At 43.3% G+C, this 27,086-nt stretch overlaps 3 protein-coding genes across 8 annotated transcripts in view; 2 read left to right on the top strand and 1 right to left on the bottom strand.

The window, feature by feature from the left end:
- The window catches only part of spata13 (spermatogenesis associated 13), a 44,797-nt gene extending 34,163 nt beyond the window's left edge, over positions 1-10,634 (top strand). For all 4 annotated transcript variants that reach the window (XM_031897257.1, XM_031897258.1, XM_031897260.1 and 1 more), the window contains 3 exons: positions 246-618; positions 3,619-3,693; positions 7,596-10,634. In XM_031897257.1, coding sequence (XP_031753117.1) covers positions 246-618; positions 3,619-3,693; positions 7,596-7,777 — 630 coding nt within the window. In that variant the 3' untranslated portion in view covers positions 7,778-10,634. The remainder of the gene's footprint in view (positions 1-245; positions 619-3,618; positions 3,694-7,595) is intronic.
- A 3,720-nt stretch (positions 10,635-14,354) lies between these two features.
- Positions 14,355-25,218, top strand: c1qtnf9b (C1q and TNF related 9B). 2 transcript variants are annotated; one of them, XM_031897262.1, is made up of 3 exons: positions 14,355-14,427; positions 24,121-24,319; positions 24,586-25,218. In XM_031897262.1, exons 1-3 carry the CDS (start codon positions 14,419-14,421, stop codon positions 25,101-25,103), a joined length of 726 nt encoding a protein of 241 aa, XP_031753122.1. In that variant the 5' UTR covers positions 14,355-14,418; the 3' UTR covers positions 25,104-25,218. The 2 variants fall into 2 exon arrangements, with proteins under 2 accessions (XP_031753122.1, XP_002938623.2); XM_002938577.5 differs by lacking the exon at positions 14,355-14,427 and adding an exon at positions 22,491-22,594.
- LOC101730439 lies at positions 15,969-21,730 on the bottom strand. 2 transcript variants are annotated; one of them, XR_004221393.1, is made up of 3 exons: positions 21,533-21,730; positions 16,286-21,384; positions 15,969-16,119 (listed from the first exon to the last, which is right to left on the bottom strand). XR_004221393.1 is itself a non-coding variant. In XM_031897261.1 (2 exons), exon 2 carries the CDS (start codon positions 21,102-21,104, stop codon positions 16,752-16,754), a length of 4,353 nt encoding a protein of 1,450 aa, XP_031753121.1. In that variant the 5' UTR covers positions 21,105-21,384; positions 21,533-21,730; the 3' UTR covers positions 16,073-16,751. The 2 variants fall into 2 exon arrangements, 1 of the variants encoding a protein (XP_031753121.1); XM_031897261.1 differs by having other exon boundaries at positions 16,073-21,384.
- Positions 25,219-27,086: the final 1,868 nt, after the last annotated feature.

Genomic DNA, 27,086 nt, shown 5'->3' on the forward strand with positions numbered 1-27,086 from the left:
ATCAGGGACTGGGCTGGCCAGGGGCTTAACTGGGTGGATTGGGGGGTAACTAGGCAGGTTATGGTTGTAACTACAGGTGACCCTAAAAATATGAGCAGTAATATTGCCAGTAAATATTTAGAAAAAGCCTTGGCCACTGTTTAATGCCCTTACTGGCCTGAGTATTGCAAATATTTCACATTCCCTAGCAAATTTTTGATTCGTGTATGTACCGTTTAAATGAGAAAATGTATTTCTTATAACAGGGACAAGATATTTTGGCCAGAAGTTCAGAACTGATTCACTCTGGAGAGCTGACCATGATAATTAAACAAGGAAAGAGCCAACAAAGGACGTTCTTCCTCTTTGACCATCAGCTGGTGTTCTGCAAGAAAGATCTATTGCGGAGGGACATCTTGTATTACAAGGGCCGAATTGACATGGACGAGATGGAGTTTGCTGATGTGGAAGACGGAAAGGATCGGGACTTTAATCTGAATATTAAGAATGCATTTAAAGTCATGAATCGGTTAACAGACGAGGTCAATCTCTTTTGTGCAAAAAAACAAGAGGACAAACAGAGGTGGATCCAGGCCTTTTTGGATGAACGGAAGAGAGTTCAGGATGACAAAGATATGGGTAAGCAACAATGCAGTTCATGCAAGTTATCAGGGTCAGACTGGCCGGCTGGTGTACAGGGAGAAATCCCGGTGAGCTCCTTTCCTGTTTGCTCCACCGGCCAGAGCACACATTTGCAGGCTGCGTGGCAATTTTTTTTTGTTTAACTAAGATGTTCAAGAAAGATGGTTTAGGAATGTTTGCCAGTTGGTTGCTGTGGGTCATGGCTTTGGCTCATATTTGTACCATGATTGTTTGTAACCTGCATATTGTCCCTTAAAGTAATGGTGGACCCTGGTTTGGAAGCTATTCTTTATGACTTTCCCTAGCAGTGTTTACCATTGCTGTTCCACCTCGCTCGGGTATCTTCCCTTCAGCCAAACCCCTTCACTCTGGTACAAATGATTGCTTCCTCTGTTAGTCTGAGGCACACAGCATGAGTGAAGTCTTTGCAGCAGGACAAAAATTGGAATTCCTCTATATAGGGCTGGGCGATATACCATTTAATACCAAATACCAAAAAAATTTCATTTTTCAGATACCGCAATACTGGGGTGTCAGGATACTCACCCGTGTGGCCCAGTCTCGCGCGCCTCCTTGCGTGCGTGTCCCGTTGTCCGCGCGCGTCAAAGCGCTGACGGCGCCGTTTCTGCACATGCGTGGGGGGTATTTAAAGCTATCAAACGCCTCCTCCTGTGCTATGTTGTCTGCGTCCTTGCCTGGGAAACTAAGCCTGCCTGATTTACCTTACGACTTTCTGTTGCCGATCCTTCGCTTGCCTGGCTCTGATTTTCAATACTGCAGTAATTATTCTTTAATTTATTAGGAAATGGGGTTAACACCTAATCATGCATGGAAAAAAAAAATACCGTCAAATACAGTGACACCGATATAATTTTGAAAAATACCGTGATATAAATTTTTGGTCATACCGCCCAGCTCTAACTCTATAGCAACTGCTGAATATGAATTTCATGTATCTTCAGAGCTCAGAAGTGAACTGCATTTTAGTCCTTGATACATTTGTTATCGCAAGTAATTATATTGATTGTTTCAAAAAACCCATAAGCAGTCATTAGGTTTATGAAGTAATTTGATGCAGCACCTGTCTGTAGTACAAAGTGATTTCTCTGTGACCCGTAGATTCAGATAGTCAGAGGTGGCTTCATATTTCTTGAAAATGGCAATGTGTATTATTGGAAGAGCATGAAGTGCAATCAAGGGAAGACTGAATTTAATTAATAGGGGTTCTTGGCAAGGGTGCAGCTTATCAAACAAAATCCGTGCCATCATGTCATAGGAGTCTATCTGTGCAAGCTGAAATTTCATTTCCATGGCATAAAATAATTGTTGCAAGTAGGGGCTGCCTTACATGGGGATAGGCGGCAAGACAGGATAGGGCCAGTGGTCTACTGCTACAAAGTGTTTAATAAGGGCTGTTACCCCCCACTGCTACTATAGGCACCATCTCTCCCTACTATACCTGCTATCCCACAGCCCCAGTCCCTTCCCAGAGGCTATTATCCCACTGTTACTATAGGCACCATCTCTTCCTACTATACCTGCTATCCCACAGCCACAGTCCCTTCCCAGAGGCTATTATCCCCCCACTGCTACTATAGGCACCATCTCGTCCTACTATACCTGCTATCCCACAGCCCCAGTCCCTTCCCAGAGGCTATTATCCCCACTGTTACTATAGGCACCATCTCTCCCTACTATACCTGCTATCCCACAGCCACAGTCCCTTCTCAGAGGCTATTATCCCCCCCACTGCTACTATAGGCACCATCTCTCCCTACTATACCTGCTATCCCACAGCCCCAGTCCCTTCCCAGAGGCTATTATCCCCCCACTGCTACTATAGGCACCATCTCTCCCTACTATACCTGCTATCCCACAGCCCCAGTCCCTTCCCAGAGGCTATTATCCCACTGTTACTATAGGCACCATCTCTTCCTACTATACCTGCTATCCCACAGCCCCAGTCCCTTCCCAGAGGCTATTATCCCCCCACTGCTACTATAGGCACCATCTCTCCCTACTATACCTGCTATCCCACAGCCCCAGTCCCTTCCCAGAGGCTATTATCCCCCCACTGCTACTATAGGCACAATCTCTCCCTACTATACCTGCTATCCCACAGCCACAGTCCCTTCCCAGAGGCTATTATCCCCCCACTGCTACTATAGGCACCATCTCTCCGTACTATATCTGCTATCCCACAGCCCCAGTGTTGGTGACAAGTACCTCCTTTGGGAAGGGTCAAACCTTTACAGTATTTGTTGGACCTAGACATATAGATCTGTGCAAGCAGCCATCGTGGCTTGTTCTAATTTTCCTGTGGGAGTTGAGAGGATCATATTTTTTTTCTGTTAACATGGCGATTTCAATCTCTTGCTAAATATGCCTTTACATATTTATATAAGCACCTTTGTAACTGTGACAACATAGTCTGCCCGATACAATAACAGAAAAATAAATGTCTAGCCTCTCGTGCAAATAGAGCAGTGAGTGTGTACAGGTGCTGTTTTATGTAAGAATAACTGCTGGGGTTGGAGTGCGCAGTTTTGGGTCTTTGAGTTCATTGGTAGCATGGAACTGCAGAACTGCACAGAATCAGTATGGATATTAAACCAAAACATTACTTGCACTTTAAAAGGATAAAAATGCTTTACCAGGGCCTAGAATGACTGAACTAATTTACAGGATATCATATAATCATTAATTTATTTAGAAAACCAGAATATATGCAGAGGAACAAAAGTGTATATGCAGATTATAAGCCGTATACACATTATTTATGGGGACACTTTTGCAGCTCCTCAATATGGAGTTGAAACCATTTCTAGTTGTTAGCCTAGCAACCAGGCAGTGAGGTGATACATTGGGTGATGAATAAGAGTGAGTCTGAATAAAAAGATAAGCACTGACAAAACACACAAGATGATAAGAGCAGAAATATAATTGGGTTTGAGGCTTTTCCTGTGCTTGGTGGATAACTCCTGTTCTTAATGGCAGGGATGGAGATCTCAGAAGACCAAAAGAAGCAAGCAATGCACAATGCCAAGAGATCAAGGCAAGGGAAGATGAAAGGTGAGTGGTTTGTGTACATATCCTAGACTCACAACATTACCCAGTGCTGCTGCTACTCGGCTTTAGGGCGCCCCATACATTGCCCAATCCCCCATGGTAGCCAACTAATCAGCCCAACTGCCCAAATAGATGAATATTGTTCTGTTTGTTCAGGCTGCCTATCTGTGAAGCAGCTGATTATCCATAGTACTTATCCATAGTACATACAGGGTATTATACATAGTGCTTATGCCTGAGGGGCTTCTATAGACCAAGCAACATGGATGATGACAAGGGGGTACCTATCAAACGGCTGCATAATTTATAACGACAAATCATTATACTTGTTTAAATTAACCAGGGCTGGAACTAGGGGTAAGTAAAAGAGCCTTGTGCCTAGGGTGCAACAATGGTGGGGGGCTCTTCTGTCTCTAACTCTGGCCATGCTCTTAGTTTCTGATCGGGAAGCTGACAAGGAAAGCAGAAAAGAGGCAGTGAGTGGGTGACACTGGGCGCTTGGCTTGGCCACCATTATGCATTAGCCCGGCTCTGGAATTTGGCTGCATGTTCTGTACAAATATTAGTTGTGCTAATGCATGGGTATGGATAGAGGCACAACTGGATTTGAATAGGCAGTTGTCATTATATGCTGGTTTCAACTCTTATGGAACCTATGAGCTCATTTACACTGGGTGCTGCAAGGTCCAGTCTGTTACACGTGGGTGCTGCTTTAGCCAATGCCTCTCTCCAGCGGGGCACGGGAGTGGCAACATTTAAGAATGGATGATGCCACAAATACAGGTAAAGCATCACAAGTCCAGGGGCTGATGGTTGTTTGTAAGTGTGGAGCATATCCTTAGCCTCCTGCATTTTGTAAATATAGATTTTTAATTCATTCCTTATGAAAGTTACATTTTAGCTATAGGCACAAAACCTTATAGTTATAGCTATTTGTATCCTACTGGGAGTCGTCACTATGCTGATATTTTAGCAAAAAGAGAAGTTCAACACCACAGATATTTTTAAATAAAGCAGAGGCGCAATGCGTGTCATACAAGCGGCTGATCTCGTGTGCTTTCCATGATCTCCTATCCTGTACATTATTGCTCAAATACAGCAGTAAGAGTTTCTGAATGTATCTCCTTGCCCCCCTTCTGTCCCAAAATACACGTATTTGGTAGCAACTCCCAACACGTTTAGTAGAGAGGAACAGGTTGTTGATTGTAATGGTGGAGTTCATGATTTCGGAGGTAAAAACTTTGCCAAACAAGGACAGACTGTTGCGCTCCAACTTTAGTGCACACCAACTGTTCATTGGTTACTGGTCTCGAAAAGCAACAATTGATTGGTTGCTAAATGCTATTACTAGACCTGGAGCAAACGCAGTGGGGGGCCCCTGGTCTGACCCTGTGTGTACCCTTCCCTATGTGTGCTTCATGAGGTCTGGATCCCATCTCTGCTGCACAGAAGCAATGGGCCCTCAGACAATATGTAACCTTGGCCCTCAGACAATATGTAACCTTGGCCCTCAGACAATATGTAACCTTGGCCCTCAGACAACATGTAACCTTGTCCCTCAGACAGCATGTAACCTTGACCCTCAGACAATATGTAACCTTGGCCCTCAGACAATATGTAACCTTGACCCTCAGACAACATGTAACCTTGACCCTCAGACAATATGTAACCTTGTCCCTCAGACAGCATGTAACCTTGGCCCTCAGACAGCATGTAACCTTGGCCCTCAGACAGCATGTAACCTTGGCCCTCAGACAGCATGTAACCTTGGCCCTCAGACAGCATGTAACCTTGGCCCTCAGACAGCATGTAACCTTGGCCCTCAGACAGCATGTAACCTTGTTCCTCAGACAATATGTAACCTTGTCCCTCAGACAATATGTAACCTTGTCCCTCAGACAATATGTAACCTTGTTCCTCAGACAATATGTAACCTTGTCCCTCAGACAACATGTAACCTTGACCCTCAGACAGCATGTAACCTTGTTCCTCAGACAGCATGTAACCTTGGCCCTCAGACAATATGTAACCTTGTTCCTCAGACAACATGTAACCTTGGCCCTCAGACAGCATGTAACCTTGGCCCTCAGACAGCATGTAACCTTGTTCCTCAGACAATATGTAACCTTGTTCCTCAGACAATATGTAACCTTGTTCCTCAGACAATATGTAACCTTGTCCCTCAGACAACATGTAACCTTGACCCTCAGACAGCATGTAACCTTGTTCCTCAGACAGCATGTAACCTTGACCCTCAGACAATATGTAACCTTGTTCCTCAGACAACATGTAACCTTGGCCCTCAGACAGCATGTAACCTTGGCCCTCAGACAGCATGTAACCTTGGCCCTCAGACAGCATGTAACCTTGGCCCTCAGACAGCATGTAACCTTGGCCCTCAGACAACATGTAACCTTGGCCCTCAGACAACATGTAACCTTGGCCCTCAGACACACTTTTGTAATTGGCTGGAAATCTCATTGAATTTTAGCTTACAAGCCTTGGTGCATGAAGAGAAGCAAAAGTTCAGAGCCAATTGGGCGCTCTACGTCAGTAACCTTTCTGCACAGACAGCGCGTTTCATATTGATTCTTATCCATCAGGAAAAATCTATATTTAGTTGCCAGTGGGTACTTGTTGCACGCACCGCCGCTCGCCTGCAATTAGCTGCTTCCATCTAGTTACTGAGATCCGGTATCGCTGGGAAATAAAGGGTTTTGTAAAAGTGGGTCACGCCTCCTTGGTACAAACTGAGGGTAGGATTCTGCCATTGAAGTTCTAGAGCAGCTGGAGGGCTGCATGTTGGGAATCCCCTGATGTTTATACTGAAAATATCTCACACTTGTTATGTTTCTTTTATACTTTCAGCAACACTTTTTATTCTCTTTAAAAAGGTCCCTGTGATGCTGGGGGCCCCTACACATATGCCCTCTCCTAAAACTGGTCCTGACTGTAAACCAATTTAACAGACAAATGTGCACCTTTCTGCGTAACCCCCTTAAAGGGGTAGTTCACCTTTTAACATATCTTCTAATAATAATAAGAATTCCCTATTCTTTGTAATTGGTCTTTATTATTTATTTTGTTATAATTTTATAATTATTTGCCTACTTCTTCTGACACTTTCTAGCTTTCAAATGGGGGTCACTGACCCCGGCAGCCAAACAACTGTTGCTCTGTGTGGCTACAATCTTATTGTTATTCTTACATTTTCTTCTTGTTCTATTAAAGTGATACTGACATAAAAAAACAACTTTTTAAAATATGAATCTACATAAAAAGTTGCCTATAGGTCATGTTGATCATTTTTTACTGATAGAGCTGCTTTTGTAAGTAATTGTTACTTGAAATCCCAAAACCTGACTGTTTTGCCAGCCTGACTGTCCCTTCTCAGCCTGACAGTTACAGCTTCTAATGCTAACGGCCCCCTGCTGGACAAATATGGCCGCCCCCTCATAGGAACATGGGGGATCAGATAGGGAATGTAAAAACATTGGACAAATACTTTTATGGCAAAATTATAAATAGCATGCAAAGACAATGTTATGGCAGATGTAAAAAAGGTTTCATTTCTGGTGTCAGTATCTCTTTAAGGCACTCTCTCATTCAAACACTCTGCCTGGTTGCTATGATAATGTGGCCCTTAGCAACCAGATAACTGCTAACATACCAAAGTTGACAGCTCTAAACAAAAGGCCAAATAACTGAAAACTCCTACAAAATAAAGACCAATTGCAGTTTGTCTGAGAATATCAATGTCTGCGCCATACTAAAAGGTGTGAACTACCCCTTTTAACTGCCTTCCTTGTCCTCCCATAAGAATTGTTGGACTTGAGGTTTGTGCTATGCCCATCCTCGGCTACTATATTTCCATGTTAATGCTTTTAACTGTGTTTCCTCCCCAGGGGTATCTTACAACGGAGTTCCAACTGTGCCCCCTCATCAGAGCTTGCACCCCATCCACCAGCGCCACATCACCGTGCCGACCAGCATTCCCCAGCAGCAGGTGTTTGCCCTGGCAGAACCCAAACGCAAGAATTCTCCTTTCTGGAGCACAATCACCAAGCTTACGCCATTCAAGAAATAAGTCTCCGCACTGAGAAACCTCTGCTGCCCACTAGGTGGCGTTGGATTGGGCGCTGGGTATTGCCATTCAGCAGCTGGTAACCCTGATCTAAAAGGAGAACTGTTTTCCGGACCATGGAATTCTTCATCCAAGGACAAGGAGTTCAGCATTTCAAGGTCAAATCCCCTTGAACGGAGAATGGAAATCACTGAATTCAATGAAGGAACAAACAAAACAAAAATGAAGAAATGCCAAAAAATGTGAAAGAAAACTTGACACAAAAGAGGGATTTATTGTGCCGTGTGTATAAGAATGTTTCCATATAAAGATACTTCTAGTGACTATTTAATTTATTGCTATGGACTGGCTGAACTTGATTTAGGGGTGTTTTTAAAATTGTAAATATTTTATTTTTTTTTGTAATGAAATTGGCAAGATTAGCTGGCCTGTGTTTTTTTCATGGTACTGAATGGCATTTGTAGCCTCAATGCCAAAATCTCAACATCTTTCTGAATGCAGCCTATAATGACATGGTCTGGTTTTATTTATAGAGATGTTTATGAAAGGGGAAGTATTCCCTGGCGCTTAGTAAGCGTTTTAAAAATGTGTAACGTCCCCCAGCCACATTTACTGAGCCTTTAACTTCTGCTTCCATTCTGCAAACTGACACAGGCAGAGGGCGCAATGCATTGTGGGTTTCTTCTGTCATTAGTGCATTAGCAGGAGGTAGAATTCCCAGCATCCCACTGCTAGCTAAACTGACGAGCATGCTGGGAAATGTAGTTGCGCAACAGCAAAAGTAATGTAATAGTAGCAGGGGACTCTGTGTATTTTAAAGGACAAATTAAGCAAGGTTTTCTGGGTGCCTTTTTATTTTATTCTTTTTAGGCCATAATGATGTATTATTCCACAGATGCCATGATATTCTCTGCATGGGCGAGTGTTTTATTCTCGTGTCGGCAACCTAAACAACATGGCATCCAACAGCCCCCCCCCCCCCCCATAGACTTAGTGCATATATCATCACTCGTGTTAGCGCTTGTCAAGTGGTAGTAGCCTCAAAAAGTATCTGTGTATGCAGGGGCAGATTCACTGTTTGTTTGGCTCAGACTGTACCCCAGCTCTGCCGCCAATTCAACCCCAGCCCACACCCTTCAATATAAGGGAACTGGGTGACCACCTGGATTGTCCCTATGTAATTCCCCACTGTGTGTCTTTATGCTTGTCACCTGGCCAGTCATGATACCAGTTATTGACAGGAAATTAAAGTTTATGGGGGCATCTTTGAGCACAGTAGTGCCACAGTTCAACGCTAGAATAAAACAATGTTTTAAAGGGCACCTAACACCCTCATTCTGTTTCCCACCAGAGGTGCAGGGTAATAGAGGCCACACTTGGGTTAGGGGATACAATAGTTTTTTTAAATAGCCCCTGACAGCGACACCAGGAGGGAGTTCCCGTTGCGGGCAGCCATGTTATGACACACACATGCACATAAGGAGCGAGTGCCACAACATGCCTGTGACCGCTGCTAGGTCAGGTGCATAATGAGTGAGCGGCAAGCTTTACTCATTATGGGAATGCGTGCCAAACAACATGGCCGGCCCCACCAGAAGGTCCCTCCTGCTGCAGGTAGCAGCTGGCGGGAGCTATTTTTTTCCAAGAAAAACAAATATGGGGGTAGTGCACTTTAATTGTAATCTCTGCCTAGACCGATAGCAGTGTCCAGCTACTGCTGGAGGGCCCAAGGGTGTATGCAAACCAGGGAAAGCCCCTGTTAGCTCATGACAAGGTCACCGATATAGGAAACCATTGGTGTATCAGCCATTCATCAATAGTTCCGAGAATATCTAGGGAAGCTCTCCCATAGTGACCTTCAAGCTTGGCTTTCAGTTGTATCTAGGAGAGCAAATAGGCATTCTCCCCAAATTGCACCCTAAGGCTAATGCCTGATATGGTGGATTTATCTGTAGACTGTGTATCTCTATGCTCCAAAATGCTTATTGATGTGGCTTATTGTGTTGGATACCAGTAGGGGACTGCATACATTTAGTTGTGCACCCAAATCTACTCCGGGTGCAGGTACATCAATAAGTATTTTGGAGCATAGGGGCGGATCGTTGGCCCGCGGGCTGAGAATCCACCATTTTGGCACGGGTCTTACTGGCCACCTGGCTGAGCCCCCTTTGCCATAGCTCCGTGCCCCTCTAGGGGGCAGCCCTGCAGTCTAGGAATTGCTATGTTACAGGCTTCTTACAAGCTGTTTTTGGGACAGACACAATGTTTGCTATGACTTTTACCATTCTGCATCTGTTTTATAACAATGACCAAAAAGCCTGGAACTTTCCGAAAGGTCAGGTGACTCCTGTAGCTGTTTGCTCAGGCAAAACTCTCACATTCTCTCCCAACAAAAGGTGCGTTTTTGCACAATATTCCCTGCACTCTGGCGACCTTTTGTCTTTTTTTAATCTAAAAAGTGGCTGCATTCATGAAATCTTTTGTAAATTTGACAGTTATTCCGTTGGCGAAAATGTATGATGTATCTAAGACGTGCTATTTATTTTGTATACCTAACAATGTTCTCATGTTCACTTATGCCTATTTTTCATAATGAAAAAAAATCATTGTATTTTCTTTTTTTTTCTTTTTGGTTTCACGGGCAGAGAAAAGGACTCCGTAACCGCCGTCAATGCAAACGAGTGTTAGCGCTGGAATGTTTTCTTTTCGTTTCAGAGTTAATATGAAACTTTGTTTTGTTTTTTTTAACATTTGTAACGTTTGTAGTTTCGGAAACTCTTTCATGACCAAAATGATTTCACTGTTACATTTCCGCGTGACATGAAAACGTTCCAAGTGAAATTGTTCTTGAACATTTAAACCGCGTGTGTGTGTTTTGTTATAGGTAACTTGTATGGGTTTTACTGGGATTCCGTTATTCGGAATGTTTGGGACCTGGGAAATCCATAGAGATTCCAGAGAAAAAGGAAATCTGTAAAAAAAACAAATGGGTACAAATGCTTGTTTAAATAGGACTCTGGAAGTGGTAATGCTGTATTGCAGAGCTTTCTGGTTAATGGGTTTCTGGATAATAGATCCCATAATTGTGTCTGCTGTTGCGATTGTTAAACGTTCTAATAGTTCAGGTTATAATGAATATATACAGGTATATAGGACCTGTTATCCAGAATGCTCGGGGGTCTGGGGTTTTCAGGACAAGGGGTCATTCCATGAGCTGGATCTCCATACCTTAAGCTTACTAAAGACAAATTATAAAAATAAACCCAATAGGACTATTTTGCCTTCAGTAAGGGTTAATTATATCTTAGCAGTGTCCAAGTATAAAGTACTGTTTTATTATTACAGAGAAAAGGGAATCATTTAACCATGAAATAAACCCAATAGGGCTGTTCTGCCCCCAATAAGGGGTAATTATATCTTAGTTGGGATCAAGTACAGGTACTGTTTTATTATTACAGAGAAAAGGGAATCATTTAACCATGAAATAAACCCAATAGGGCTGTTCTGCCCCCAATAAGGGGTAATTATATCTTAGTTGGGATCAAGTACAGGTACTGTTTTATTATTACAGAGAAAAGGGAATCATTTAACCATGAAATAAACCCAATAGGGCTGTTCTGCCCCCAATAAGGGGTAATTATATCTTAGTTGGGATCAAGTACAGGTACTGTTTTATTATTACAGAGAAAAGGGAATCATTTAACCATTAAATAAACCCAATAGGGCTGTTCTGCCCCCAATAAGGGGTAATTATATCTTAGTTGGGATCAAGTACAGGTACTGTTTTATTATTACAGAGAAAAGGGAATCATTTAACCATGAAATAAACCCAATAGGGCTGTTCTGCCCCCAATAAGGGGTAATTATATCTTAGCAGTGTCCAAGTATAAGGTACTGTTTTATTATTACAGAGAAAAAGGAAATCAATTTTAAAAAAATAATTTGATTAAAATGGAGCCTATAGGAGATTACCTTCCTGTAATTCGGAGCTTTCTGGATAATGGGTTTCCTGATAACGATCCCATATCTATTTCTTCAACATAAGAACAGTTTGGGCCATAACCACCAACATGCCGTGCCTTGGCCATGCCAGTCCCTTTTAAAGTTGGTTGCTAAGTGCAGTGACCTTGGTAACCCAACTAAACTGGAAAGCTGAAAAGTAAAAATGATTTTTTAAAAATCACAAAAAAAATGACCAGGGTACAGATTGCATGATATAAAACACATATGTGTCCCAAATAACAGTAAAAAGACAAAATCGTACAAAAAAGTCTATGTGCAAAGGGCCATAAAAGTCTTGAAAGGTTGCGTTTGGGCCTCTGATTGGTAAGAAAAGGCTACTTACCTAAAATGGTTGTGCACATACAATACATACGTTTTAAAATAAAGAGAGTTGGATGTTCTTTGTGGTGAAAAAATATATGGTTACTGGCCACAGGTGTCAGGAATGAATTGCTAGGAATCACCTTCAAGTGTTTGTCAGGGTTAAAAACAAAGACTGTCACGTTTCGAGGCAACTGAAGAGCTTGTTGGTGATTCATATACCTATGGGCACATTGGCACTGCATTTTGGGCTACTTACTAACACAGCGCTTCCAAATTATTTCCCTTAGACAAAATGGAAACCCTGTGGCTGTGGGATAGCAGGTATAGTAGGGAGAGATGGTGCCTATAGTAGCAGTGGGGGGATAATAGCCTCTGGGAAGGGACTGGGGCTGTGGGATAGCAGGTATAGTAGGGAGAGATGGTGCCTATAGTAGCAGTGGGGGAATAATAGCCTCTGGGAAGGGACTGTGGCTGTGGGATAGCAGGTATAGTAGGGAGAGATGGTGCCTATAGTAGCAGTGGGGGAATAATAGCCTCTGGGAAGGGACTGGGGCTGTGGGATAGCAGGTATAGTAGGGAGAGATGGTGCCTATAGTAGCAGTGGGGGGATAATAGCCTCTGGGAAGGGACTGGGGCTGTGGGATAGCAGGTATAGTAGGGAGAGATGGTGCCTATAGTAGCAGTGGGGGGATAATAGCCTCTGGGAAGGGACTGGGGCTGTGGGATAGCAGGTATAGTAGGGAGAGATGGTGCCTATAGTAGCAGTGGGGGGATAATAGCCTCTGGGAAGGGACTGTGGCTGTGGGATAGCAGGTATAGTAGGGAGAGATGGTGCCTATAGTAGCAGTGGGGGGATAATAGCCTCTGGGAAGGGACTGTGGCTGTGGGATAGCAGGTATAGTAGGGAGAGATGGTGCCTATAGTAGCAGTGGGGGGATAATAGCCTCTGGGAAGGGGCTGGGGCTGTGGGATAGCAGGTATAGTAGGGAGAGATGGTGCCTATAGTAGCAGTGGGATAATAGCCTCTGGGAAGGGACTGTGGCTGTGGGATAGCAGGTATAGTAGGGAGAGATGGTGCCTATAGTAGCAGTGGGGGGATAATAGCCTCTGGGAAGGGACTGTGGCTGTGGGATAGCAGGTATAGTAGGGAGAGATGGTGCCTATAGTAGCAGTGGGATAATAGTCTCTGGGAAGGGACTGGGGCTGTGGGATAGCAGGTATAGTAGGGAGAGATGGTGCCTATAGTAGCAGTGGGATAATAGTCTCTGGGAAGGGACTGTGGCTGTGGGATAGCAGGTATAGTAGGGAGAGATGGTGCCTATAGTAGCAGTGGGATAATAGTCTCTGGGAAGGGACTGGGGCTGTGGGATAGCAGGTATAGTAGGGAGAGATGGTGCCTATAGTAGCAGTGGGGGGATAATAGCCTCTGGGAAGGGACTGGGGCTGTGGGATAGCAGGTATAGTAGGGAGAGATGGTGCCTATAGTAGCAGTGGGGGGATAATAGTCTCTGGGAAGGGACTGTGGCTGTGGGATAGCAGGTATAGTAGGGAGAGATGGTGCCTATAGTAGCAGTGGGGGGATAATAGACTCTGGGAAGGGACTGGGGCTGTGGGATAGCAGGTATAGTAGGGAGAGATGGTGCCTATAGTAGTAGTGGGGGGATAATAGCCTCTGGGAAGGGACTGTGGCTGTGGGATAGCAGGTATAGTAGGGAGAGATGGTGCCTATAGTAACAGTGGGGGGATAATAGCCTCTGGGAAGGGACTGGGGCTGTGGGATAGCAGGTATAGTAGGGAGAGATGGTGCCTATAGTAGCAGTGGGGGGGGGGGGGGTAATAGCACTGCCCCCCAGTTGCCCCCTGCTCCGAGCCTGCAGCCATTGAGAAGAAATGAATGCACCTTAATATGTTGATGCCACAGACAGACACTGATGTGAGAAGTCACTGGCAGACAAAAAGTGTTTTTCTTTCTTTTATTCTTGACGTAAACATTGACAAAAATAAATGGAAAAGGTTTCTCAATTTGGCAAACAACAAATGTTGACAGAATGCCTTTAATATTACACAGAGACTGCAGGCAAGGAAAAACCCCTTCATAATACTGAGTAAGCACTCGAGCCTTGATACATATACAGTGTACATTAACAGATGTTAGACACACTGGGTTTTAATGTAACTTGACCTTGGCCATTAACATTAGGCAATAAATAAGCAGAACAGTAACCAGTTAAGCATTAGGAGCTATAAAACCCCAGGGACTGATAGCTGTTAGTTAGTTTCAAGGGGAAGCGTACCCTCTCGCTCCTATACCAGGCATAATGGCAGCAGTAAGTAACAATGAGCAAAATCCTTAAATTTACTTGGTGATAATTTACTGCCTAGGTCACAAACAAAAAGCTGGCTGGTCCTATCTGGGGTCCCTTTTTTCTATATATTTGAGATTTATGATATAATTGATCTGAATGGTTGCTATGGGCGACATCACCAGTGATGTTGGCTTACACATTATAATAAATATGCTCCTTAAATGTTCTTTCTCAAGGCAGTATTTGCAAATACAGTCCAAACAAGCCTATTTGTTGACATAATTTAAACTTGTCCAGTAATTTAGAAACTTCTATGGGCTGGACTTGGGCACATTTGCATTGTTCTACAACACTGTCTCATTTGCTTCTAAATTCAGATTTAGGGGGGAAACAGTGGCAACTTTTTTGCTGCTCTGGTTGTCAGAACATAAGCTTGAGAATAGATTTCTCTTTGGAGCAAAAATTGTAGATTGCACTGTTGCCACTAGGGGGTGCAAAAAGGTAGCGCTGTTAAGCTTGTTTCACTCATTACTGGGTATACATTACTAGCAGGTATAGTAGGGAGAGATGGTGCCTATAGTAGCAGTGAGGGGATAATAGACTCTGGGAAGGGACTGTGGCTGTGGGATTGCAGGTATAGTAGGGAGATATGGTGCCAATAGTAGCAGTGAGGGGATAATAGCCTCTGGGAAGGGACTGTGGCTGTGGGATAGCAGGTATAGTAGGGAGAGATGGTGCCTATAGTAGCAGTGGGGGGATAATAGCCTCTGGGAAGGGACTGTGGCTGTGGGATAGCAGGTATAGTAGGGAGAGATGGTGCCTATAGTAACAGTGGGGGGATAATAGCCTCTGGGAAGGGACTGTGGCTGTGGGATAGCAGGTATAGTAGGGAGAGATGGTGCCTATAGTAGCAGTGGGGGGATAATAGCCTCTGAGAAGGGACTGTGGCTGTGGATAGCAGGTATAGTAGGGAGAGATGGTGCCTATAGTAGCAGTGGGGGGATAATAGCCTCTGGGAAGGGACTGTGGCTGTGGGATAGCAGGTATAGTAGGGAGAGATGGTGCTATAGTAGCAGTGGGGGGATAATAGCCTCTGGGAAGGGACTGTGGCTGTGGGATAGCAGGTATAGTAGGGAGAGATGGTGCCTATAGTAGCAGTGGGGGGATAATAGCCTCTGAGAAGGGACTGTGGCTGTGGGATAGCAGGTATAGTAGGGAGAGATGGTGCCTATAGTAGCAGTGGGGGGATAATAGCCTCTGGGAAGGGACTGGGGCTGTGGGATAGCAGGTATAGTAGGGAGAGATGGTGCCTATAGTAGCAGTGGGGGGATAATAGCCTCTGAGAAGGGACTGTGGCTGTGGGATAGCAGGTATAGTAGGGAGAGATGGTGCCTATAGTAGCAGTGGGGGGATAATAGCCTCTGGGAAGGGACTGTGGCTGTGGGATAGCAGGTATAGTAGGGAGAGATGGTGCCTATAGTAGCAGTGGGGGGATAATAGCCTCTGGGAAGGGACTGTGGCTGTGGGATAGCAGGTATAGTAGGGAGAGATGGTGCCTGTGCTGTATTGCATCAGCTATGCGTGGTGTTGTCTACTGTTCTGTCCTGCTCACTGTCTGAAGTAAGATTGACAGGCAGATAACCCTTCTTCAAAACACCACACTGTGTAAGTTGTTAACTTGTTTAATGAGTATTTGAAGATGAAAGGGTAAAACTGAAATACATACAAATGAAATGGTATAAGTGTCTCTGCTGGTGAAACAATATGCATACATATACATTACACAGATGTAATAAATCTGCTATCAAACAGAAACAAACCTCTCTCTCTCAGATGCAGAAGCTGAGTATATTAAGCAAGTAAAACTGTATACACTCACCAACAATGCTGCATAGGGCCTGTTTAGCATGGAGAAAGCTGAAAGCACGTGAGATAAACTGCACAGGCTGGAAACACCTACTTCCTGTGACCTGGAGTTATGACATCAGGGGTCAATAGCTAACTTTATTAAACAAATAACTAACACCAGGAAATATCTACAGGTGTCCAGTAGATGGAGCTGAAGGACTGCTCATACCTATAATCAAATGAAAAGACATATCTGTCCTGACAGCACACTCCCCGCCTGGTGTCTGTAAGATCACCACAATCATTCTAGTCCAATCAGGGGGTAGGGTCTTCAGACTGAAGAAGAAGGATGAGCTCTGTCACTGGTCTGAAGAATAATGTAGAACTTCCATCTCTGGCAATCTTTATTTCCACTTTGCGAACTTTGCCATCTTTATCAGGGAAAGTCTTTGTTACACCACCCATAGGCCATTCATTCCTCTTGGTTTGTCGATCTTTCAGAAGGACGAGATCTCCGTATCTTGAGCCGGATCCACTAATGTAAAGGTTTCAGTCTCTGGTTTCAAGTGGTGAGAATGACTCAAGAAGGGTGGACCTGTGAACCACATAGTATCTTTCAGGTGTGCTGCTGGTACAGATCTTGTGGCCAGATCAGCTGGATTGCTCTCTGTTGACACATAGTGCCATTGTTCAGGGAGAGAGGATCTTCTTATTCGCTGAACTCTGTTGCTAACAAAGACATAAAATCTTCTTTTCTCATTGCAAATGTAGCCTAAAACTATTCTGCTGTCTGTGAAGTAGCTGACAGAGTCTATATTTGTGTCGATTTCTTTTGTTATGAATTCAGCTATATCTACTGCGAGGACTGCTGCACAGAGTTCAAGTCGTGGGACTGTAAGTTCCGGACATGGAGCTAATTTAGCTTTTGCTAGCACAAAACCTATGTGGACCTGACTTTCAGAATCTATCGCCTTTAAGTAGGCCACTGCTGCAATTGCTTGCATGGAGGCATCTGAAAACACACAAAGTTCTTTGTATTTGGCATTTGAACAAGAAACGGATACATAGGGCCTAGTTACCTGTATGTGCTTCAACTGGTGGAGGGACTCTTTCCAATCTTCCCATGACAGTCTCTTACCTTCAGGTAGGGGTGCATCCCAATCTTGAGTCTCCGAGGTGAGATCACGAAGAAGAGCTTTCCCTTGAATGGTTACTGGTGCAGCTATCCCCAAAGGGTCATACAAACTGTTTATTGTAGAGAGGACTCCTCTTCGTGTGAAGGGTCTTTTCTCTGATGACACCTGGAAGGTCAGGGAATCGCTTTTAAGATCCCAGCAGATGCCTAAGCTTCTTTGCATGGGTAAATCATCATCATTGAAATTGAGATCTTTTAAGTCTGTTGCGTGATCTTCAGAAGAAAAAGCAGCCATTACATCACTGCTATTTGATGCTATCTTATGTAAGCGGAGATTTGAACATGCTAGCATTTTCCTGGTTCTGTTCAAGAGGTCAATGGCTTCAGCTGCAGTGGGTACTGACTTCAGACCATCATCCACGTAAAAGTCTTTTTTTACAAATCTTTTAGCGTCTGCACCAAACTCCTTTTCTTCCTGACAAGCTGCTTGTTTAAGACCATATATGGCCACTGCTGGAGAAGGTCTGTTACCAAAGATATGTACTTTCATTCTCCATTCTATGATGTCTTGTGCAGGGTCGTTGTCTTTGTGCCAGAAGAACCTTAAGTAATTTCTGTCTTCAGGTCTAACTAGAAAACAGTAGAACATCTGTTGGATATCAGCCATGAATGCAATGGTGTCCTTGCGAAAGCGTAACAACACACCAAGGAGGTTATTATTTAGGTCTGGGCCTTTCAACAGAATGTCATTCAGGGATACCCCACAACACTGTGCACTTGAATCAAAGACAACTCTAATCTGTTGGGGTTTCTTGGGGTGGTAGACTCCAAAGAGAGACAGATACCAACACTCTTCTCTTGGATTGAGAGGTGGCGCTATCTCTGCGTGGCCATTTTGGATTACCTTTCCCATAAATTCAAAGAAATGCTGTCTCATGTCAGGTTTTACTTTAAAAGACCTCTGTAAGGACCTGAAACGTTGCAAGACTTGTTCTTTGTTATTTGGTAGCTGCTTTCTTTGTGGTTTGAAGGGTAAAGGAGCTACCCAACTACTGTCTTCTGCTCTGTAGAAACCCTCGTTCATTGTTTTCATAAAGGCTAGATCTTCCAGAGAAGGAGCAACCGTCTCATCTTCTGTTGTTCTCTGAAAGATACTGTGGCTTACATGATCCTCAAACTCTTTGCAAGAGGATTTGTACGTAGACACTGAGGATTGCATGGTTACACATACATTCATGTCATAGTTTTCCCTTACATTGTAGAGGTATGGACAAGGTGGAAAGAGGGATCTGCAGCTCTCTTCTGAGGTTCTGGTGTAAAGACAGTGTACTAAGTCTGGTCTATGGACTCCTTTCAGGCATACATTGCCCACTATGACCCATCCTGTGTCTAATCTGTGTGCATAAGGAGCGTTATGTGGTCCGTTGATCTGTTGCCTCACTTTATGGACCCTAATTATGTCTCTTCCTAACAGCATAAGGATAGATGCTGATGGATCAAGTTTGGGTATCTCACTAGCAAGTGACTTTAGATGATTGTGATGAAGAGCCACCTCAGGGGTTGGGATCTCCGTCCGGTCGTTCGGTATCTCATTACATTCAATGAGTGTGGGTAATGAGATTGTGGTTTTGCCATCAAGAGACTGTAGTTCAAACCCTTGCGCTCTTCTTCCTGAAGTGTTAATCACCCCTGCACAGGTTCTGAGAGAATATGGAAACTGCTGGCCTTTTGACCCGAAGATTTCAAAGAACTCTGACCTGACCAGGGACCTATTACTTTGGTCATCTAGAATAGCATAAAGTTTGATTGCTCTGTTCTTTTGTCCTGTAGGATAGACACTTACTAAACAGATTCTAGAGCATGATCTGTCTCGAAGGTCTCCTCCACACACTTCGGTACATGTTGTAGTTACTGTAGCCTCTGCACCGTTGTCCTTTCCCTCCCCGCCATGATCACTCCCTTCTGGCGGCCTGACTGACCATGGTGCAGGACCAGGATGAAGAGCAGACACGTGTCTGTCACTGTTGCACTCTGTGCAGCTAACTGGTTTGTCACAGTCTTTCGCAAGGTGTGCATTTGAGGCACAGCAACGGTAACAAATGTTGTTTTGTTTTAAGAGAGTCTTTCTCTCATCAAGGGACTTACTTCTGAAGCCTCGGCATTTGTACAGAGGATGAGGTTTGTGGTGAATCGGACATCCTTTTGTTAAGTCCATGGTCTTAGCATCAGTGAAAGCAGAAGAGTTTCCTGTAGCTTGAGATACTTCAGTCTTGTGCACCCTGATGGAGCTTCTCTGAGGGGTGTTCTTGTAGCGGTATTTCTCTGGCTTGTTGTCACCAAAGGTCTGGAACGTCTGAGCAAAACCTGGGTCATTGTACATCTTTGCTTGTTGAGAGATAAATTGCACGAAATAAGAGAATGGCGGGAATAGTACATTATGTATTTCCTTGTACTTTGTCCCATGTGATGCCCATTTCCTTTTTAGAGAATCTGGCAGCTTTTTCACAAGGTCTTCTATTCCTCTAGCGGAATCAAGATTTTCTAGTCCTAGAAAGCATCCTTTATTTTTTGCTGCCAACAGTTCTATTACCAGATCACTGAATTCTCTAAGTTTCTTTCTGCAATCTCTTTCAAAGATATTCCCAAAGTTGTCAATCCTGTCCCACAGGGATTTTTCTATCTTCTCTGGAGCTCCATACTCTTCGTTCAACCTTTGCCATGACATCTGTAGTCCTTTACAAGAATCATTGACATATACTGCCCGAATGCCTTTCACTTGTCTGCTGGACTCTGGACCTAGCCACTTCACTAGGAGATCTGTTTCTTCTTTGTATGAAAGGTGAAGGTCTTCTATAGCATTTTTAAATGACACCTTCCAAGCCCTGTAGTTTTCTGGTTTCTCGTCAAACTGAACAAGACCTGATGTTATCATTTCTCTGCGTGCCATAAATCTCACTAAGTCTGACATCTGTTGATCGCCAGTGAGTTGGTTTGAATCAGGCTTAATAGGGAGCGCTGGCTTCACATCTGGTGTGTGCTGGTATGATCCCTCTGGAGAATGACTGTCTCTATCAGGAACCCTTGGTCGTGTAACAGGAGGATAGCTGTATTTATTAGTAACAGGTAAAGTCCACTGAATGTCATTATAATCTCTGGCTGCAGGAGTTTTCACATTAGCAGGATACAATTGTTTGAAATCCTTTTGTTCTTGTAACAGAGCACCATCTGGTGGTGAGATGTAGTCACATTTTAAGGGAATGTTCTGGAGAGGTATACTATGATTTTGCTCAGATGATGGGGTAACATCACTGTCTCTGTACTCACTAAGCTTTTCTAGGCTTGGCATTGATGGACTGTACTCCTGTGAATGTTTCAGCACATATTCTTTGGTACGTTGCATAGCAGTTTCTGGTTTTACATCAGGCTGCATAGTGAATTTCTGACTTGCTTGTTCTGTAGTGTCAAGAGCTGCATCTAATGCATCTGCTTTGGCATTTGCGATTGCCACGGTCTTATGTAAGTTAAGAATCTCTATTGAGGCTTCTAAGCGTGTCTTCTCTAATTTTAGCTCTGTTTCCTTCCCAGTAAATGTGAGTTGGGCTAGTGCAGCGGCAGCTTCTGCGCGGAGAAGCGCAGCGTCAGACACCTGGGAGCGGTTTGAGAGTCTGGATGAATGTGACACCCTAGATCTGGTTTTGATTGATCGTTCAGACATCTTGCTGTCTAATCTTGATAAGAGTTAGCACGTGGTACTATGTTAACTGAAGCTGTACTGTATCTTTGTGGTACTTGCTAATCCACTCTGCGTGTGGGCCTCTTGATACAAGATGTTGTTTTACTGTGCTGTATTGCATCAGCTATGCGTGGTGTTGTCTACTGTTCTGTCCTGCTCACTGTCTGAAGTAAGATTGACAGGCAGATAACCCTTCTTCAAAACACCACACTGTGTAAGTTGTTAACTTGTTTAATGAGTATTTGAAGATGAAAGGGTAAAACTGAAATACATACAAATGAAATGGTGAAACAATATGCATACATATACATTACACAGATGTAATAAATCTGCTATCAAACAGAAACAAACCTCTCTCTCTCAGATGCAGAAGCTGAGTATATTAAGCAAGTAAAACTGTATACACTCACCAACAATGCTGCATAGGGCCTGTTTAGCATGGAGAAAGCTGAAAGCACGTGAGATAAACTGCACAGGCTGGAAACACCTACTTCCTGTGACCTGGAGTTATGACATCAGGGGTCAATAGCTAACTTTATTAAACAAATAACTAACACCAGGAAATATCTACAGGTGTCCAGTAGATGGAGCTGAAGGACTGCTCATACCTATAATCAAATGAAAAGACATATCTGTCCTGACAGCACAGTGCCTATAGTAGCAGTGGGGGGATAATAGCCTCTGGGAAGGGACTGGGGCTGTGGGATAGCAGGTATAGTAGGGAGAGATGGTGCCTATAGTAACAGTGGGATAATAGCCTCTGGGAAGGGACTGTGGCTGTGGGATAGCAGGTATAGTAGGGAGAGATGGTGCCTATAGTAGTAGTGGGGGGATAATAGCCTCTGGGAAGGGACTGTGGCTGTGGGATAGCAGGTATAGTAGGGAGAGATGGTGCCTATAGTAGCAGTGGGGGGGGGGGGGGGGGGGGGGGGGGGGGGGGGGGGGGGGGGGGGGGGGGGGGGGGGGGGGGGGGGGGGGGTAATAGCTCTGCCCCCCAGTTGCCCCCTGCTCTGAGCCTGCAGCCATTGAGAAGAAATGAATGCACCTTAATATGTTGATGCCACAGACAGACACTGATGTGAGAAGTCACTGGCAGACAAAAAGTGTTTTTCTTTCTTTTATTCTTGACGTAAACATTGACAAAAATAAATGGAAAAGGTTTCTCAATTTGGCAAACAACAAATGTTGACAGAATGCCTTTAATATTACACAGAGACTGCAGGCAAGGAAAAACCCCTTCATAATACTGAGTAAGCACTCGAGCCTTGATACATATACAGTGTACATTAACAGATGTTAGACACACTGGGTTTTAATGTAACTTGACCTTGGCCATTAACATTAGGCAATAAATAAGCAGAACAGTAACCAGTTAAGCATTAGGAGCTATAAAACCCCAGGGACTGATAGCTGTTAGTTAGTTTCAAGGGGAAGCGTACCCTCTCCCTCCTATACCAGGCATAATGGCAGCAGTAAGTAATAATGAGCAAAATCCTTTAATTTACTTGGTGGTAATTTACTGCCTAGGTCACAAACAAAAAGCTGGCTGGTCCTATCTGGGGTCCCTTTTTTCTATATATTTGAGATTTATGATATAATTGAAGGTAGAGCTATACATCATATAACCTATATTATTTAACTCTGTATATAGAGCTGTAGTAAATGGCAGCATAAACAGGTGAGCAATAACAGACCCAGCAGCTGCTGGGGGCATCAGAGGTATAAAGTGCCTGCTGGGTGCCATATGCACACTTAATATATGTGTATGAAACATTATATTTTCCAAGCTTTGGGTTTAATTGTGGTGTTATAATAAAAGTCTGCTGTCGGCCCATATAACTTCTACCTATGCCCCACTGCAGGCAAATCTGCCCTGTTACAGCAATACAACAATTTCCCAACTTTGCCAACATGAAAAGGAGAATAGACTTGCTGTGATCTTGGAAGATTTACTTAAGGATCATCAGGAATCCTGGAACTCCTGAAATAATGGCAAGACTATTGCAGACTATTACGAGAATTGAACTTCTTTGTTTTCCTTATGTGAACCAGTAATGAGTGAAACAAGCTTAACAGCGCTACCTTTTTGCACCCCCTAGTGGCAACAGTGCAATCTACAATTTTTGCTCCAAAGAGAAATCTATTCTCAAGCTTATGTTCTGACAACCAGAGCAGCAAAAAAGTTGCCACTGTTTCCCCCCTAAATCTGAATTTAGAAGCAAATGAGACAGTGTTGTAGAACAATGCAAATGTGCCCAAGTCCAGCCCATAGAAGTTTCTAAATTACTGGACAAGTTTAAATTATGTCAACAAATAGGCTTGTTTGGACTGTATTTGCAAATACTGCCTTGAGAAAGAACATTTAATTAAGGAGCATATTTATTATAATGTGTAAGCCAACATCACTGGTGATGTAGCCCATAGCAACCAATCAGATGTTTGCTTTTGTTTTCAAAGTTCTAGGTGACTATTCAAATCTAATTGCTGATTGGTTGCTATAGGAAACATCACTGGTTGGCTAATGTTGGCTAATACACTATAATAAATATGCCCCTATTGTAGGTGGATGTATTTATAGATTATGATGATGGAAATCTATGCAGAGTTGGGAAAAAATATGGCTGACTCAATAATACTACACCTTTTCACCTGGACAAGGCAGTAGCAGCATTTGATTTGGGCTCCTAGACCCTAGAATAACTTACCTCCTTGGCCTGCTCTCACTATTAGTATAGTATTAGTATAATGTTAAATGATATGAATGTTGCATAGGCTTGTGGTGCATGAAAGGGGTTGGGGCAGTCTCGGAGCTTGATCCATCAGCAGACCCTCTGGTACTCTGACAGGGGCAAGCCAAGGACATGTAATAAATACAGGGCAGCACAACAATTTTATTGGTTACACATTTTTGTAGTCACACAGGCACAAGCTTTACTAACTCTCTAACTAGCAAAGCACTAATATGAGCTAAAATGAATATATGGTTATCACATTTCAGATGCGAAGCTTCACGTTTCTCACTTTAATGCTCGTGGCAAGGGAATGGCAGACTGGAGACGGTCAGGGGACAAGCACCAAGCCCAATGAATGTCTTGCAGGCATACCAGGGATCCCTGGCACTCCAGGAACAAATGGGCAACACGGACCACAAGGAAGGGATGGGAAAGATGGGCATCCAGGACCAAAAGGAGACCCTGGTATGTACTTTATATTCTATGTATATGTATGCCTTTCTTGTAAACTTCTTTGCTCAGTCTCTTGCAAAAAAAAAAAAAAAAAAAAAAAGCTGACCAATAGCCTTCAAACAAAATCTCCTATGGCTCTGGTTAATAAAGTATCACTACCCCGCATCCCAATTCCCACCAGACAACCTGGCACCCTGTGCTAACTCTTTTAGAAATTACTATGTATAAAACAAATCAAACATTATGACTATGTGGTTCTGTTCTATTCTTTTCTTCAGGTGAAGCTGGAGAAAAAGGTCCCCCTGGCCTACCAGGTAAAGCTGGCCCTCAAGGTATTGTGGGCTTTCCAGGACCTCCAGGGCTTCCTGGTCTTCCAGGAAGTGCAGGAAGTGTCCCATCTATAAAAAATAGACTGTTTGCTTTTCACGTCAGACTTGATACCAAATACCCTCCAGCTAATATACCAGTCCAGTTCAAAAAAGTGATTTACAATGAGCAGAACGTATACAATACAGAGACTGGCAAACTCACCGCCCCAGCAGACGGAGTGTATTTCTTTACTTACCAGATTACTGTCTTCTCTAACTCTGTGCATTTAAGTCTCAAGCGCAATGGTGAAGACGTGCAGTTCATGTTGCATGAGTACGGTTCCAGCACTCAACAAGCATCCGGATCGGCCATCCTAAAGCTTTCAAAAGGAGATGAAGTCTGGCTTCAGGTTGTTGGCAACAAAAATGGGCTTTATTCTGATAGTGATGATGATTCTACATTTTCTGGATTCCTGATTCACGGCTAAAAATGTTACTTTATAAAGTAAGAGTTAGTAGTCACAAAGGGAAAAGCATTTTGAAGATTATGGTACCTTTTAATGGCCCAACATTAAAATAAAAGAAGCAATTTAACTGAATGAACATTTGAATCTACATTGCCTGAGTCACTGGGTTTTGGAAATTCTGGGATTTAATTCCCTATGAGGTTCAACATTTGTTCATGGCCCCCTTTACGCATTTAAAAGGTTGCCTATATCTGCTATAGTTTTAAAGGGCATTTAAGAAAGAACATACTGTTGGTTCATCCTATAAGTCACTCAGATGTTCAGGATAAGCCTTCAGAAGTATTGTTTTCCAATATCTCACCCTAACAGGCCTTTAGGGAAGCCAGCACCACAGAGTAATGTTTAAAGTTTCAACAAGGAATAAAACATAAAATACTGGAAACAAAATTTCAATATGTGCTGAAACAAGAAAACTGAGGAGCCTTGAGCTTTAAGTAGTGATAAAGTGGTCATACATGGCTGTCAACTGCTTATTGGCCTGTCTCTGGGGCTAAAATGATGCTCTGCCCAACTGATATATGGAAGGGTATTGCCCAGATCCTGGCCATCCCTTCTTTATAGCTCAGCATAGGGTTCTGTTATGATATAATTGTTGACACGGGGGGACAAATTAATAACAATCTTCTTGTTTAATAACAATGCCAAATGAGCAGATCTATCAGTGTATGGCTAGTTTTACTACCGCTGAGACAACTTTGCCTCTGCATTTAATTAACTTAACTCTCCAACCGGCAACTTACAGACCACAAGGAAGCCTCTCTCCGGGGCTTTTCTTGCCTTTTTAAATACTTATCATTCTAGTCAGATTCTATATTCCTAAACTCTTCATCAGTCTGTCATTTTAACCACTTTCCTGGGTGCTAGGGGCAGGAGAGATCTGCAAACAAAAAAGGTTATATGATTAAAAAAAAACATAAAGAGCAACAAATACAATTGCAACTTGCCATTGATAAACATTATTTAATTCATACTAAAAGTACATTTTAAGATGAAAGTCCCCCCAAAATAATTTATCTATGCTGTATATATTGAATTTTTGATGGACATCTTTTTCGGGCTTTTATTCACACGCTGCTTTATTCACATACATATGATGAGTCTGTGGGCAGAGAGGTAATCATGATGGCATCAGAAGAAGCTTCTTCACATGGGCCCACTCTCTATTCAATACTGATAGTCAGGTAGGGTACTGGGTATATTTAAATAGAGCAAGTGTCCCTTCAGTAGAGGTGCTCAGCTTCTCACAAACTGTTCCCAAGCTGTGCCCCAAATGGCTTGGACTGGGTGAAACTTCAGAGCGCGTGAAAAGATAAATTCTTCCCTAAAATAGATTTCTGTCATTTATCTGTAAAAAGAAGTAGAACTTCACACGGTAAATATGCCACTGACTACACATAGTTACTGTGCCGACTGGCAGACTGACACTTCTAATTCAATTATTTTATGAACTCTTGATTAACCTATTTTAATAAGTAAGGGGACAAGCTATAAATTGCTGAAATAGTTGTAACTGAGCCAGCCCTGTTAAAAATGAATTTATCTTTAGACTGGGTATCGAGCCAACTTATATACTGCACAATGACAGACAGAAGGCCCAAAAGTTGCGCTAATTTTTAGATTAGTGCTTCATCTATAAACTCATCATCACATCCCCATTGCACATATTAATTGTAAAGATAAATGCAGTAGTAGCAGTGGGATAATAGCCTCTGGGAAGGGACTGTGGCTGTGGGATAGCAGGTATAGTAGGGAGAGATGGTGCCTATAGTAGCAGTGGGGGGATAATAGCCTCTGGGAAGGGACTGTGGCTGTGGGATAGCAGGTATAGTAGGGAGAGATGGTGCCTATAGTAGCAGTGGGATAATAGCCTCTGGGAAGGGACTGGGGCTGTGGGATAGCAGGTATAGTAGGGAGAGATGGTGCCTATAGTAGCAGTGGGGGGAT

The sequence above is a fragment of the Xenopus tropicalis genome, chromosome 2 (assembly GCF_000004195.4).
Source record: "Xenopus tropicalis strain Nigerian chromosome 2, UCB_Xtro_10.0, whole genome shotgun sequence".
NCBI classification, from domain to species: domain Eukaryota; kingdom Metazoa; phylum Chordata; class Amphibia; order Anura; family Pipidae; genus Xenopus; species Xenopus tropicalis.

Coding starts and splice junctions, on each gene's coding strand:
- c1qtnf9b (XM_031897262.1), top strand. Junction 24,320..24,585: donor AGGACCAAAAGGAGACCCTG/GTATGTACTTTA, acceptor TCTTTTCTTCAG/GTGAAGCTGGAGAAAAAGGT.
- LOC101730439 (XM_031897261.1), bottom strand. CDS start 21,104: ATGTCTGAACGATCAATCAAAACCAGATCTAGGGTGTCACATTCATCC.